This window comes from Candoia aspera, chromosome 1 (genome assembly GCF_035149785.1).
Source record: "Candoia aspera isolate rCanAsp1 chromosome 1, rCanAsp1.hap2, whole genome shotgun sequence".
NCBI classification, from domain to species: Eukaryota; Metazoa; Chordata; class Lepidosauria; order Squamata; family Boidae; genus Candoia; species Candoia aspera.
In genome coordinates this window covers 9,788,589-9,805,020 of record NC_086153.1, presented here as the reverse complement: position 1 = coordinate 9,805,020, position 16,432 = coordinate 9,788,589, and the positions used below count along the sequence as shown (strand labels likewise).

Here is a 16,432-nt window from a genome sequence, read left to right as displayed (position 1 = left end):
TAGCGTCCTGTGTGGACAAAATTATATTGGGTAATGCTGTAACCTGCTTCATTTTTTAAGCACAGCTTATTATGCGAATTCAGCAAATTTACTATGTTGAGGGTTGTGTGTACCCAGCCAATGAACCAAGGTATACAGTCACAGCATTTAAAGTAAGTTATGTTGGACCCGGAGGGAGAACATTCCACATGGGTCTCTAAAAGGTAAAGGTTTCCCTTGACGTAAAGTCCAGTCGAATCCAACTCTAGGGGGCGGTGCTCATCTCCGTTTCTAAGCCTTGGAGCCGGCGTTGTCATAGACACTTCCGGGTCATGTGGCCAGCATGACGACTCGGAACGCCGTTACCTTCCCGCTGAAGCGGTACCTATTGATCTACTCACATTTGCATGTTTTCGAACTGCTTGGTGAGCAGGAGCTGGGATTAACAACGGGAGCTCACCCCGCCACGCGGTTTCGAACCGCCGACCTTCCGATCGACAGCTCAGCGGTTTAACCCGCAGCGCCACCGCGTCCCTTGAACATGGGTCTCTACTTGGGAGTAAAATTACAATAATGCTATATTAAATACTAACAATTAGTAGTTTTTTCCATGATACCTAAAAGTCTCACTCTGTTTAATGGTGGGGCTCAATCAGTTTCTTCCTACCTATAACCTGAAGTGGTACACTGCAGGAAGTCTGTCCTAGTTTAGATGCAGGTCCAAATAAATATGTCCCATTTTCTGCCTTTTTCATACAGCCACATCTATTAACTTTGCACACTGCCTTGGCCTTCCAAATGAACCATTTGGACCTCTTATCCTTAAAAAACAAACCAATTCTTTAAAAAAAAAGCCTGTAAGGCCCCCAAATGTCCTTTTGCTAAACCTCACAGGATTCTAAATCATGTGCCAAATCGTCTTCTCCTTCTTCCCCCAGTACACATTTAATATTACAGGTCATGATTTTGCTTTTACAATACAGAATTTTGTAATATTTCATCTCATCCCTAGTGAAAAGTGTTGGAGACATTAACAAATCAGCATGCCTCATTTTTGCATATGTATGAGTTGCTCTAGGATGCAGACTCTCTATGTGCAAGGAAGCTGTTTGTTGCCACTCCCACTTCCTCTCTCTCTCTTCCTCCTTCCACTGACCGAGGAGGCAGCATGCATGCTGCTCTCTCTCCCTCCGTTATGGCCACATGCCAAAATTTTTTCCCATTTCCTGCATGCAGCTCTTAGCAGCTATGAGGGCTAAGAGTTCATTAAGTTTAGGGAACAGAAGAAACAAAGAATCTTCATTTTTCCACCAAAGATGGATGTAACTGAACCAAGAATAGAATCAGTAAGACTCTCTTTACTTTTAAACTAACCATGTCTAAGCATGTGATTCTTTATGCTTGGGAGGGCTGAGTGTGTAAGATCAATAACCTGTATTTCTCTAACGTGCTCATTAAAGCTATTTTAGATAATATTCTTTTTCTGTGCGCAGCTTCTCTGCTGTGTTAAGCTCTGCTCCATTCAGTGGTCCTAGCTGCCCACTAATGGCTTCAAAAAGTTCCCTAGCAACACAATGGACAGTAAATTCATCCACCATCCTTCTTCAGACTATATGGCAGACTATATGCTGGCTGGGGAATTCTGGGAGTTGAAGTCCACACATCTTAAACTTGCCAAGTTTGAGAAACACTGCTCTATGGAGACAATCTGAATACCTTTAAGGATTCTACTGGTTTTAATTCTGTGCTGTGATGTCACAGAAGAGCTTCTAGCACCATCTTGCCTTTGTGATGAGGCCACATTATTGAACACGTTAACCTGCCAACCACATAATGGGCCTCATGAAATACAGATCAAACCCCCCCACACCTGTATTTCAATTGATTTCACCTTATTTTAACAACTGTACTACATCTTCCAAAGCACTTTGATCTAAAAACATGACACTATGAAAATTCTTAAATAAATAATCTTAGGGAAAAAAAGGGCAGAAATGTAAATATTTTTAGAGAATTCATAGAATCACAGAATCAAAAGCAAGCTCAATTGTCATATAGCCCACTGCCAATCCAGCACACTACATTTCTTGCAATGGATCATCTACTTTTAAGGTTGACAAATCAAGAAGTTTCTCCTGATACTTAAAGTCCTTCTTGTCATTTGAACCCACTGCTTGTGAAAGTAGCTGCTTAATATAGCAACTACAGAAAATTCAGCTGAGGATCCCACCTTGTAAAAATAGTTTGTCTCTCAAGGGGTTCCTGTAAAAATACATTTGTGTTAGCCAAGGAATTCTGAAAAGACTTTTTTTCTTGTTGTTGTTGGTGTGTGTGTGTGTATTTTTAAATCTATCCAACTATTCTCAAGTCATTATTGTATTCAGAAGGAAGTTATAAAAGGCAGCATGAGGAACAAACAGTATAGTCTAAGTATAAAATACAGCTAAAGAAAAAAAATCAGAGTAATAAAATCAGCTACAGCTCAGTAGAACAAAACTAACTTATCTGAGTATCTGAAGCATAACACACATAGATGCTTATAATTTTAGTGCTTCTTTTTTTTAAAAAAAAGGGAGGGGGGCTAACCTTGAAAAGCTGTCCATTCTAGTTCAGAGATAAAAATATATGCAAGCAGCAAGGTTTACAATGATAAATTTAATACGAAAAATATATAAGGGAAAAGGCAGACTATCAACTGTCCAGAGCTGGCAGATTCCCTCCCTCCCTCCCTCCCTCCCTCCCTCCTTCCTTTCTTTTTTTCTTCCTTCCAAAATGTAATTTGAGCACACACTGGGCTGAGGGTTTCTTTTTCCAGGCATCAGTACTGAATTGGGGAACTATACTGTCTCAAGAAGTGGAGTCTTTTTTTTTTAATAAGAATTTTATTAAGTTGCAAACAAAGATAAAAGCTACAGAAAAACAAAAAACTACAAAGAAAAAAAAAGAGAAAAAACTAAAAAAGTGTAGAAACACAAGAGAAATTTTTTTTTCAAAGGAATGCTTTAAGTTACTGCTAGGATGTCAGCTCTGGCCAACTTGTGATTCCTTTTCTGGATAAGGGTGAAAGCATCCAGAATGACAGCTATCAAAATCAATGAGTAAAGAAGAAGGGAGTCATTTTGTTATTAAACCACTTCCACGTTCCAACCATTTCCAACCTTGCCAAAATACTGCAGTTCCACAGAATCTCCCAAAACATCTACTTTTTACCCACTCCTGATTCAAGGCTTCCAGACACAAGAACTGAAAACTCAAGCGGAAAGAAAAATCATCCAAAGACTGATCTGGTAGATCTCAACATCAGAAACCAAAGACATTTAGCACAATACTTGGTCAATTAAACGGTGAGAATACCAGAATCAGGTTAATATTAGACCAGGGTTTCTCAACCAGGGTTCCGTGGTGCCCTCAGGTTCCACAAGAGGTCACTAGGGGTTCCCTGGGAGATCATGATTTATTTAAAAAAATATTTCAAGTTTGGGCAACTTCACATTAAAGAGGTAATTTTCATTCTTTATTTTCAGTTTAAGAACACCGTTAATGCATCTATACAGGCCTACACATGAAATAAATATAATAATTGGTAACTTCTGGCCTATACTTGAGCCTGAATGGGCAGGGATTCCCCGAGGCCTGAAAAATATTTCAAGGGTTCCTCCAGGGTCAAAAGGTTGAGAAAGGCTGGGTTAGACTGTTGGTCAGTCTAGTTCAGCACTTTGACACTTCTTCGTGTCAAGGGCCTGATAACCACTTCCAGAGTCTTTCAGAGGGACACAGATGGGTTTACAGCTTGCTTCTGCCTATGAGATAAATTTTCCATTGCTGTCTTCTCCACAACCCACACGGATATCTAGAGATCTGAGGCTGTTTCCCCATTCCTGCCACGCGCTCCCTTTCTATGGAGACTGCCAGCAGCTATTAATAGCCCTTAATGGACTGACACTTATGAACAGTTCCTCCGCCCCAGCAGCACGGATGTTACCAGAGCAGCCATAATCATCGCAATGATGGCAGCAGAGAGAACTTCAGAACAGGGCTGGGTCAGTTACACAAGACCAAACCGCAAACCGTGTCCCTCTCGAGAGATCACATCTGCCAAAGAAGTCATTTTCCGTCATTTCAAGGTGGACTGTCCAGACAAGGGCTCAGGAATGAGTGACGGAGAAGAAAAAGGGGGCTAAAACAAGAAAGATGTGGAGATGAGAACCTGTTTTTCCACAAGCAACAAAAAGAAAAGCCTGTTGTATTGACCTGGATTGAAACTATCGTTTGAGGGCAGTGTCATGATGAACTTTTGGAATAGGACTGGATAAACCCAGATTCATGTCCATCCCCAACCACAAAACTCACCAACCGTCATGCAACATGCTTAATCTGGTTACTAGATTAAACCCATGGGGGGGGGCAGCTTATGCAATACACAGAATCCAAACACTTAAACCAGTGTTTGTCACCCTTGGCAACTTTAGGATTTGTGGATTTCAACTCCCAGAGTTCCCTAGCCATGCTAGCTGGGGAATTCTGGGAGTTGAAGTCCACACAGCTTAAAGTTGCTACGGTTGAGAAACACTGCACCAGACCAAACTGGCTCTCAAAATATTCATCTTTAAGGTGCTCTAAGACTTTGTTATTGCTGCAAAGGTATAGATTTTGTAGATATTTGCATGCCTGAAATATACAGGGCTTCGCAGGAAAAAAAAAATTCCAAAGAGCTTCCACTAGTTGCAAGGAAATTCGGCTTCCCACGTATTTCTTCGTCATCCACCTGAAAATGGGACACCAAATGGAGATTGCTTAGAAACCTAGAAGAGACACATGCACGCATGTGCATACGTGCGTACACACACACGCAAAATGACTGTTCATAGGCTGCATCCTAATCTTCTTGCTGGTTTGCGGCACAGATGCATAACAAACCCTATTTGGAGGATTATTGTGCAAACTGCTGCTTTATAGGCAGGCTGGGAATATTTTGTTCCCAATATCTTTCCCAGCCCAGGAAGTGGTAAGTCAGAAAGAGAGATGGAAAGACAGCAAGAAAGATTTTTGTTGTTGTTGTTCGTATATTCGCATAATGAAGGACCTGGTGGCTTGAACCAAAGTTATAGCTACTGCTTCCACCGAGAAAGAAACAGAGCCCTTTGGAATCATATTAAAATTCTAATTTTAAAACTCTACTCAATGCAGCGTCTGTGGAGGTTTTCAAGAAAAACCCAAAGCCCGCTTATATAATTGTCTCTGGCAGCAGCTCTTCAAACAGGATGATTTTCTGCAGGGTGGGGTGGAGGGAGAGAAGCATTTTATGAGCTGGCATCCTATTTTGTTGCTGGATCATTAGCTAAACAAGTGGGTTCCCCTAGTAAAACACTGACCTGGTTCTAAACCATCATGCTAAACCATAATGTAGCTTCTTTGGCTCTGCGTGTCGTGTGAACTGAGCCAACAATGCATTATTCAAAAGCCATGGCTAAGCAAAGCAGAGGGACAGTGTGGTCCCAACAGTTACTTAAGCATTTATAGAATTTAACCCACTTTCCCAAAAAGGGTGTCCCAAACCACACAAACACAAAAAACATCCCTAAAAAATAAAGGAACATAATTTCATAACTTATTAGTCACATCTTATAAGCATCTCATCAACATGCAGCAAAAGGAACAAAACTTTTTGTCCATCAACTTTAAAAAAACAAGCCTTGTTGTTCACAAGGCAGGAATCTCTTTTTTTTTTTCCTTCCTTAAAATGATCACTTAGTAAAAAGCCACTAGCTTAGAACAGCAGGTGTCGATCAAATCCAATAACCTTCAATGCCGCACGACAAGAAACCAAAATGATCCACGCAAATGGATTGCAAAGCGCACACTGAGTCGTTCTATATCCTGAGGTGAGATGCAGGCCCATCTCTCCGAGTTTTTCTAAGTAAAGACTGAATGGCCGTGCAATTTGGTATTTTCACAGATTTGCTAGGAGGCTAAGCTAAATCACAGAAATCCGAAACCCAAAGTGTAAAAGAATGGCTCAAAATGTTTTCATGTTTTAATTTTCACAATTGGCTTAACCATGGGTAATCCATGGATTATCCATTTTTCATGGTATTTTAATTAAAAATTCAAGGGTCAGCTTATCCACAGATGGGCTTATCCACAAGTATATACTGGATATACGGGTACTTTTAAAAAGTATTATCGTATATACTTGCAGATAAGGCCATCCGTGGATAAGCCAAAGCCAATTTTTATGGTGTGATTTGGCACCTAAAATTCTCGGCTTATTCGCAAGTGTACTGTATACAGTATGTATTTTATCTGCTGTACCTCGTGAATTTTTAATTATGGGTCTTGGACTGTAAATAAACAAACTTCAACTTCAACATCACAAATCAGGGTAAACCCCAGGTTTATACAGCCCCCCTCTCCTCCCCTTCAATTTTCAACATCAAAAGAGAGAGACCCCAAACTTCCACTTCTGCATTTCAAACCATGGCTTGGGAGACTGATTTCTTTTTACTACAATGAAAGAGAACCAAGAAGGACCAACATTTTATTTCTGAACCTAGCTTGTTCTAACCATAGTTTAAACAAACCACCATAGCATTTGACTGTGATGGCAGTTTAGCCCAGGAATGACAGCTTCTGATTTCACAGCTGTGAAAAAAAAATTGAATGAAGAAAAAGGGGAGGAGATGGAAGAATGGCTCAAAAGCAGACAAAAATAAGTGCTAGCTGTGTTTGGATTAAGCAACTGTGTCCTTTGAACAGCTGCATTTGTTATTACCCCGGAAAAAGACATACACCCCGGTGATGCCTTTTGTTTCTCCCTTGTCTTGTTTCACTACCAGCAGGGGGAAAAAAATACTGTTTCCAGAATATCCAAATTCTCCATTCAGAGAAAAGGATGAAACTCTTTGCCCTGTGATTTTGTGACTTGGCTGTGAAAATGGATTGCTCTCAGAAAGAGAAATGGATCAACAAATTCTGGACAAAACAAGGCATTGATCAAACCCTTAGATAGCTCAATGCAACAGGAATTTCAGCCCATCATGATTAGTCATTTACACAATTTTGCAGAGTTGGATGGCAGAGGTGACATAGGACGACGAAACAAAGACACAATCAGCCAATTACACAGAAGATAACAAACCAGAACACAATACAATGATCAAATATTAAATACTATGCCTATGAAAATTCTAATCCAAACCCAAAATATTAGAGTATTAAAATACAAAGATATTGAAATGCTGTTTCTCTCTAGAGCAGTGTTTCTCAACCTTGGCGACTTGAAGACGTGTGGACTTCAACTCCCAGAATTCCCCAGCCAGTTGAAATCCACACATCTTCAAGTTGCCACGGTTGAGAAACACTGGTCTACAGTGTAGAGCTCTGCAAATAATCTCCTCCTCCTCCTTCTTCATGCTTCTTAGAAAAGAGTCCACATCCTTGAAGGGTCAGTCACAGCACTATGACATTCCAGATTCAACGACAAAGAAAGAAATGGGGCCAGGACAAAATCTGACAAAGCTTGATGACTTTTAATGGGTTCATTGTGTATATTGAATAGGATCCCTTCCCATGTATTTAACAATTTCCCCCTTCTATCACATGGAAATGGGCAAGTTTTGAAGGGGCTTTAGAACCACACAGAACGTTGAAGGTTGCATGTATGCTGGTTGAGCCCTGAATCTATTTCCTTATTTTTATGTTTTATACCTTGCTTTTCTGCTTGTAAGGGAATCACTAAATTGCTGTACATTCCATTAGGCATAAATTAACCCTTCCAAGATTTCTCTTTAGGGATACTTGGCCCACTTTCATCTCCCTCCCCAGACGTTCACTTTCCAAATAATTATGTAAATTTAATTCATGGTTGCAGATGGGTTCAGGCAGGGGTCTCTATTCTTCCCTCCATCCCCATTTTCTCTTTTTTTTGCTTTCTCCCTCCTTGGGTGACCGCAAGGATGGATGATGAAAACCGAACGGGTTTTCTAGAGCATCTTGCCCTCTCTTTGGTCAAAATAGTCTGACCTGGCAGATCACCAGGCAGCATTTTGGATGTGCCAAGAAGGCTGGCCGGCTTTGGCCCTGCTCTACTTGTTGCTGACCCTGGTCTTAAAATAAAATCCCACTGTCCTTTCTTAAGAAAGGCTTGAAGGGCTATGGAGTGGTCATTCTTGGAGTCTGAGCTATCTAATAACGAAAGGACTACAACTTCCCACTGGGGTGGCATAAAATGTTTTATTCTGTTTATTAGATTTATAGCTCACCTTTCCTGTGGGAACTCAAGATGGTATACATAGCACTTTCTCTTCTCATTTTTTTCCTATAAAAAGGCTGTGAGTAGCTGAGAGACTTACAGCCTGGTCCAAATCACTAAGTGAGCTTCCATGGCCCATCCTGGTCTACCTCCAACTAGCCCACCAAACTGGATTTCAGAAGAGACGGTGGGACAAAATAGCTAAATGTGTATCTATTTATTAGACTGATATCCTGCCTTAACTGCAGGAGATCAAAGGGTCATAACTTCATTTTATCTCCAAAACAACAACCCTGTGTGGTAGGCTAAGCTGAGAGAGATGGGCTAGCCAAAAGTTCCACAGGGAGCTTCTGAGGCTGAGGGGGGTCCCCCTGGTCTTAGCCCAGCACCCTCCCCACTACATCACACTGGCTGGATCAGGCTATACTCCCATAACATAATGAACCACAAACTAGCTGGCCATATTTTAACCCACGCGGCTCGCTGAGGGGTCTACTTTTCATGCCAGAGAATTGGGTTGAGTAAATGATGGTTGCTAATTCAGGTAAGCAGGTTGTGTGAATGTCTTCTGGGACCTTAGACAGGGATTCTGAACATATCATTTGGCTCTATCCTGGAGAGCTAAAATACTGTGATATCACTGAGAGCAAAACATGTTCACACAGCAGAAATGTCATGACAGGGGGGCCAACGGGAGCCCCCCACACCCCTTACCGCACAGGGCAATTATATGACTGCTATCCTCATGCACAAACTTCCTGGTGACGGCTTCTTCCATTATTTGCTTGACCTGAAAATAAAAATAATTTAAAAGATTATTAATAGGAACTGAAACTAAACAGGCATAATGCCATACCAAGTCAGAGTAATGCTGGGTTTTCACATGGTGCTAAACTAGTGTTTTTCAAACTTGGTGACTTTAAGATGTGTGGACCAACTCCCAGAATTCCACACATCTTAAAGTGGCCAAGTTTGAAAAACACTGTGCTAAACCCTCAATGGGTCTAGCTTTGACTCTGGCTTAGCAGAATGTACAGACAGACAGAGCAGTGGTTCAAAACTGCATAGTCAAAATAAAGCACTTACTGATTTTACATCTGCTTTTTTATTTTGCACAAGTCACAAAATAAAATATTTTAAAGCATAATAAAACATGGGGGGTTTAATTTCTGCCTTCCCTCATAGAACTCAGTGGTTTACACATGGATCACTACATCCACTTAAAAACAACCCTGTAAGGTAGATTTGGCAGGAAGGGATAGAGATTGGCACAAACTCCATTTGTTTCTATAGGTTTCCTAGTTCTAATCAGGGAAAATAGAACTAATGATTGCAGTGAAGGAAAATTTGCAGCGAATGAACAAACACTTGCGACAAATGAATTTGTGCAACAAAGGAACACTTATTTACAAATTATGCAAAACCAAAGCAAATAGATGAATATGCATATCTCAACAGAATGTGTATTAAAGACCGGAAATATGAGAAATTTTAAAACATGCAAATACTGGTAGAAAGGTAGCATTGACCAGTTGCAAAGAAACCACTTTGCAACTGATCGCAAAGACTCTGTACTTTGCAGAGCCCATCAAGTGGTTTGTTTGAATGTATTGTTGTCACCAAGGGGGTGGGGGCATTTGGGGTTTTATTTCTGTAAGCCGCCCGGAGTCACCATGAGTAAGTTGGGCAGCCATATAAATTTCTTTAATAAATAAATACGAAATAAATAAAACTCAAGAGAAGCTACAATGGTTACATATCCGAGTGTGCTGCCGTCCTTGTTATATCGGAGTGAGAGCTGGGTTTGTCAGCAAAAACATGAAAGTAGGTGGAATGCAGTGGGGTGGGTTACTTAAGAAATTTGTGTGATTAAACAAGAAGAGTAAGACCAAGAATGAACGGGGTCCGAATGAACATGGACTGAATTCAAAAGTCAGTGACTGCTATGAAAGAGGCATAGGGAAGTGGTTTGGCCATAGGGAGAGAATGAATAAGGATCAAACTTTAAAATAAATATATGAAGGAAGAGTGAATGGGTTGAGAGGAAGACTCAGAAAGCTGAAGTTGGATGGAGCTGATGAGATCCTGAAAGAAGAGAGGTGAGAAATTTAGAGAAATGGAATGGGTGGACATGGTGTAGAAAGGTACTGAGATGTATAAGGTATGGTGTTGGTGTAAACAAACTGCAGCTATGTTTTCTTTTTATTTCCTTATCTCATGTCTTTAACTTCTTTGGCTAACCACTTCTTACTTCTTTTCATGCTCAGCATAATGCTGGTTACCCCAAAGGTGAACAGCATGATGGGTATGTACAAATGTGCTCTAGCCACCAGCTTCAAGTCATCCTTGTTGCCTTTACTTCGAAGGCAGCCTGAGTGGTCCAAGCACTTGGTGGAGGCAGTTTGAAGATGCTGAGACATGAAAGCCAATGCCACCTACATGTTCCAAGCCATGTGCCCCAAGGATGGGCAACCTGAAGCCCCAAAGTCCTTATGTGACCTCAAGCCCTTTGTATACAACTCCCGGAATTCCTACTGAACATAACTGCCAACCTAATTAATTACTGGATTGTATACATTTCGCCATTTTTTCTAAGACTCAAGACATGGTACATGGAGGGCTCTACCATCAACACCCCTCTTAGAGGGGTAGGTTGGGCTGAGACCAAGAGACTGGCTCAAACTCGAAGACTTTCCATGGCTGAAGGTAGATTTCAACCTGGATCTCCTCAGTCATCATCTAATACTTGAACCTCTACCTCACACTGGCTCTCGTGGTCATCCCTGAACCCATCCTATAAGGCCAACTGGAGCTGTATTATTTATTTGTAGAAACATTTTAGTCTACCTTTCATAAAAAAAAAATAATCCCAAAGTACTATGACTCATTCTCTTCCTGGCAATGACTTGCTAGGATTTTCAGCAGGGAAAGTTTTGTTCATCATTTGCTCCAGATCCTTTTAACAGGAGATGCTTGAAATGGAATCTTCATCAGCCTCCCACACAGAAAGCCAAGATGACTTAACATTGGAGGAAACCTATCAACTTAGATTGCTTATCTTCTAGCCTAGTATTACCTGCTTTGTCAGCATTGTCTTCACACACACACACTGCTCCAAACCACCTTAAGCCTTCTTGATAGAAGTGGTTGCATGGATTTCCCAGATAACAACCATATCTGGTGACAGCTTGGTAGCATCTCCTGAAATGGCTGCTAAGTATCCTACATGGACATATCCCTGAAGTCACCAGGGCTTGCTTTGGACTTTATCCTTCTCTGGATTTTGCATTGACAATTGTCAACCCCCCACCCACCCACCCACCCAAGGATAACAAACTTTCAGGCACCATCTCCAGAAAGACTGAAAAACAAACCATGACAAGCATATTTGCAATTGAATATGGGGCAGGGAAGACAAAAGATGAAGAAACTGGATCATAGCTTAAACAGGTGACGCAGAGGATGTGTGTGTGAAGACAGTGCTAAGATGATAGGTTTTCTCCAACATTAAGTCAACCTTTTGGCTTTCTGCTCTTACAAAAACCAGACTTAAAGATCAGAGGTATACCACATTCACATTTCTTTGCCTGCTCTGGCAAAGGACCTGTGTATAAAAACAGATGTGATATACCTCCTGTTCCCTCATTATATCATTCCTTGTCTTCCCAACTTCTGAGCTGTGAGTACCATTCCTTATGTATCCAAAGAAAGCGATATTCCAAAGAGTTGCAAAGTATCTCCAATGTTTGAGGGAATCCAAAATTTTGCAGAAGCTTAAAACAACTTTTTTGGGGGTGGGGGATAATAAAGCAGGAGGGGAACACCCCAAAACCAGCCATAGAATGTCCATTGATGAGATATCTGAAATCCAGGGAGAGAAGAGGAATGAAATAACATTTTCTACAAAGCCGAATGGTTGCCTTGCTGGGACCCTGGAGATGTGTCCTGCACACTATGATTTTGCTTGCAGGATCTCTTATACATCAGAGAACAGCAGTTACTGGATGGTCAGAAAGGACAATAAAATGCAATAAATAAATATAAATAGCAACAGCCACCAGGGGCCTGATTCAGATTGCTCTTTGCTCAAAGCAGAGGAGCATATGTCAACTAGCATGCAAAAGTAAACATCATTATGAACCCTTAAGCCCTTAGAGTAGTCAATTAAAAAAAAATACAGGCCATATTGTTAGTCCATGAGGGGGTGGGCTAGAACAGCATTAGCAACTTATTAGTCAGGAAGGCCAACAAAAAGCCAGAAATTAGCAAAACAGTTTATATATTTCATTAGACTTTTTCCCTAGGAAATACTGCTGCATCCCATCTCCCAACCTGTGTTTTGAAGACCACTGCTGGTTCTTGGGGACAGTGTCTGTGGTGCTAGATACGAGTGACAACATAACGAAACAAAATATTAATAAATAAATGGCAAAGATTTGGGCATTCTCGCCCCAAATCCCAATATACATCAAGCAAAAGCAACAAAATCTAATAAGATTTTGTAATCTTGCAAGAATTCGGCAGTTTTCTGTTCTTATCGATTTTACTTGTCCCCTTGAGACCATTTAGAGGAATCTAACACGCCCCATGGTATTTCCAGCCACTCTTGCCAAAAAGTAATTTATGTGGTGGTCTGTAAACACTTTCAGTGACAAAGTACCAAAAGAAAAAGCGGAGGACCACTGCTTTACCTGATGACAAGCCATGTCTATCCATGTTGAGGTTAGCTGTCTTCTTAACTTCTCTGTCACATCGAGGCTTTCCCTCAGGACAATAATAAAATGGTTTGCTGGTGTACTGGATTTTTTTTAAGTACTGTACTCCAGAAACAGTAAAATACACACACATACACTCACAAATATAGGTACAGTAGCAGTCCATTTATTAACTGAACCACATCTTGAACACTTAAAATGGAATCCATGGGAGTATGCCTCAACAATCTTGTGAGCTCGGTTAGGTGAAGGGAAAGCTTGGCAAAGAAACATTCAGCCCTCCCTAAACTTAAAAAGTTGGCTCTGGTGGATACGTAAAATATAAAGGTGGCTTACACAAAATTAGATCTTTGCTCACCTGGTTCAGTACAGCTAGTCCTCACTTAACAACCATTCATTTAGTGATGTTCGGACATACAACAGTGCTGAAAAAAAGACTTATGACCGGTCCTCACACTTACAACTGTCACAGCATCCCCACTGTCACATGATCTTGATTTGGGTGCTTGGCAACCGGTTCACATTTATGACCATTGCAGCGTCCTGTGGTCACGTGATCGCCATTTTCAACCTTCTGTCTGCCTTCTGGCAAGCAAAATCAATGGGGAACCACATGATTCACTTAATGACCACGTGGTTCGCTTACCACCCACAGTGATTTGCTTAACGACTGCCACAAAAAAGTAAAATTGGGTCAGATTTGCTTAATGACCACTTCACTTAGCAAATTCTATGAGGATCTGCAGCACCTACTGGACAACACGCCTAAAAGAGATGTTATTTTCATCACGGGAGACTGGAATGCTAAGGTGGGCAGTCAAATGACACCTGGAATTACAGGTAAGCATGGCCTGGGAGAACAAAACGAAGCAGGACATAGGCTGATAGAATTTTGCCAAGACAACTCACTCTGCATAACAAACACTCTCTTCCAACAACCTAAGAGACGGCTTTATACATGGACTTCACCAGATGGACAACACCGAAATCAGATTGACTACATCCTTTGCAGCCAAAGGTGGCAGACATCTATACAGTCAGTAAAAACAAGACCTGGAGCCAACTGTAGTTCAGATCACGAACTTCTTATTGCACAATTTAGGATCAGACTAAAGAGATTAGGGAAGACCCACAGATCAGCTAGATATGAGCTCACTAATATCCCTCAGGAATATGCAGTGGAGGTAAAGACTAGATGTAAGGGACTGAACTTAGTAGATAGGGTCCCAGAAGAACTATGGACAGAAGTTTGCAACATTGTTCAGGAGGCGGCAACAAAATACATCCCAAAGAAAGAGAAAACCAAGAAGGCAAAATGGCTGTCTGCTGAGACACTAGAAGTAGCCCAAGAAAGAAGGAAAGCAAAAGGCAACAGTGATAGGGGGAGATATGCCCAATTAAATGCAAAATTCCAGAGGTTAGCCAGAAGAGATAAGGAATTATTTTTAAACAAACAATGCGCAGAAGTGGAAGAAGACAATAGAATAGGAAGGACAAGAGACCTCTTCCAGAAAATTAGAAACATCAGAGGTAAATTCCAGGCCAAAATGGGTATGATCAAAAACAAAGATGGCAAGGACCTAACAGAAGAAGAAGAGATCAAGAAAAGGTGGCAAGAATATACAGAAGACCTGTATAGGAAGGATAACAATATCGGGGATAGCTTTGACGGTGTGGTCAGTGGGCTAGAGCCAGACATCCTGAAGAGTGAGGTTGAATGGGCCTTAAGAAGCATCGCTAATACAAGGCAGCAGGAGATGACGGCATCCCAGCTGAACTGTTCAAAATCTTGTGAGATGATGCTGTCAAGGTAATGCATGCTATATGCCAGCAAATTTGGAAAACACAGCAATGGCCATCAGATTGGAAAAAATCAACTTATATCCCCATACCAAAAAAGGGAAACACTGAAGAATGTTTAAACTATCGAACAGTGGCACTCATTTCACATGCCAGTAAGGTAATGCTCAAGATCCTGCAAGGCAGACTTCAGCAATTCATGGAGCGAGAATTGCCAGATGTACAAGCTGGGTTTAGAAAAGGCAGAGGAACTAGAGACCAAATTGCCAATATCCGCTGGATAATGGAAAAAGCCAGAGAGTTTCAGAAAAACATCTATTTCTGTTTTATTGACTATTCTAAAGCCTTTGACTGTGTGGACCATAACAAATTGTGGCAAGTTCTTAGCGGTATGGGGATACCAAGTCATCTTGTCTGCCTCCTGAAGAATCTGTATAACGACCAAGTAGCAACAGTAAGAACAGACCACGGAACAACAGACTGGTTTAAGATTGGGAAAGGACTATGGCAGGGCTGTATACTCTCACCCTACCTATTCAACTTGTACGCAGAACACATCATGCGACATGCTGGGCTTGAGGAATCCAAGGCTGGGGTTAAAATCGCTGGAAGAAACATTAATATGCAGATGATACCACTTTGATGGCTGAAAGTGAAGAGGAACTGAGGAGCCTTATGATGAAGGTGAAAGAAGAAAGTGCAAAAGCTGGCTTGCAGCTAAACCTCAAACAAACCAAGATTATGGCAACCAGCTTGATTGATAACTGGCAAATAGAGGGAGAAAATGTAGAAGCAGTGAAAGACTTTGTATTTCTAGGTGTGAAGATTACTGCAGATGCTGACTGCAGTCAGGAAATCAGAAGACGCTTAATCCTTGGGAGAAGAGCAATGACAAATCTCGATAAAATAGTTAAGAGCAGAGACATCACACTGACAACAAAGGTCCGCATAGTTAAAGCAATGGTGTTCCCCGTAGTAACATATGGCTGTGAGAGCTGGACCATAAGGAAGGCTGAGAGAAGGAAGATCGATGCTTTTGAACTGTGGTGTTGGAGGAAAATTCTGAGAGTGCCTTGGACTGCCAGAAGATCAAACCAGTCCATACTCCAGGAAATCAAGCCAGAATGCTCACTGCTCACTTGAGGGAATGATATTAAAGGCAAAACTGAAATACTCTGGCCACATAATGAGAAGACAGGGCACCCTGGAGAAGATGCTGATGCTAGGGAGAGTGGAGGGCAAAAGGAAGAGGGGCCGACCAAGGACAAGGTGGATGGATGATATTCTAGAGGTGATGGACTCATCCCTGGGGGAGCTGGGGGTGTTGACGACCGACAGGAAGCTCTGGCGAGGGCTGGTCCATGAAGTCACGAAGAGTCGGAAGCGACTGAACGAATAAATAACAACAACAACTAAGGATCACCTGCAGGACTCTCGTGGCTCCCAGTGACTAGTCCTTAGTAAAATGGGAGACAGGTTTCTCTGGTCAACAGAGACAATTTTCCATCCAGGTACTTTCAAATCCCAATTCTCTAGTGCAGGGTTCCTCAGCTTTGGCAACTCTAAGCAGTATGGACTTCATCTCCCAGAATTCCCCAGCCAGCAAAGCAAAGAATTCTGGGAGTTGAAGTCCGCACAGCTTAGAGTTGCCAAGGTTGAGGAACCCTGCTCTAGAGCATTGAGTGGA

The 16,432-nt window shown here is 41.5% G+C and overlaps 1 protein-coding gene across 4 annotated transcripts in view; it reads right to left on the bottom strand.

Moving 5' to 3' along the window:
• Positions 1-16,432, bottom strand: part of SGSM2 (small G protein signaling modulator 2) — a 126,452-nt gene that overhangs the window by 94,174 nt on the left and 15,846 nt on the right. For all 4 annotated transcript variants that reach the window (XM_063297138.1, XM_063297130.1, XM_063297121.1 and 1 more), the window contains exon 2: positions 8,945-9,020. In XM_063297138.1, the coding sequence (XP_063153208.1) occupies positions 8,945-9,020 (76 nt within the window). The remainder of the gene's footprint in view (positions 1-8,944; positions 9,021-16,432) is intronic.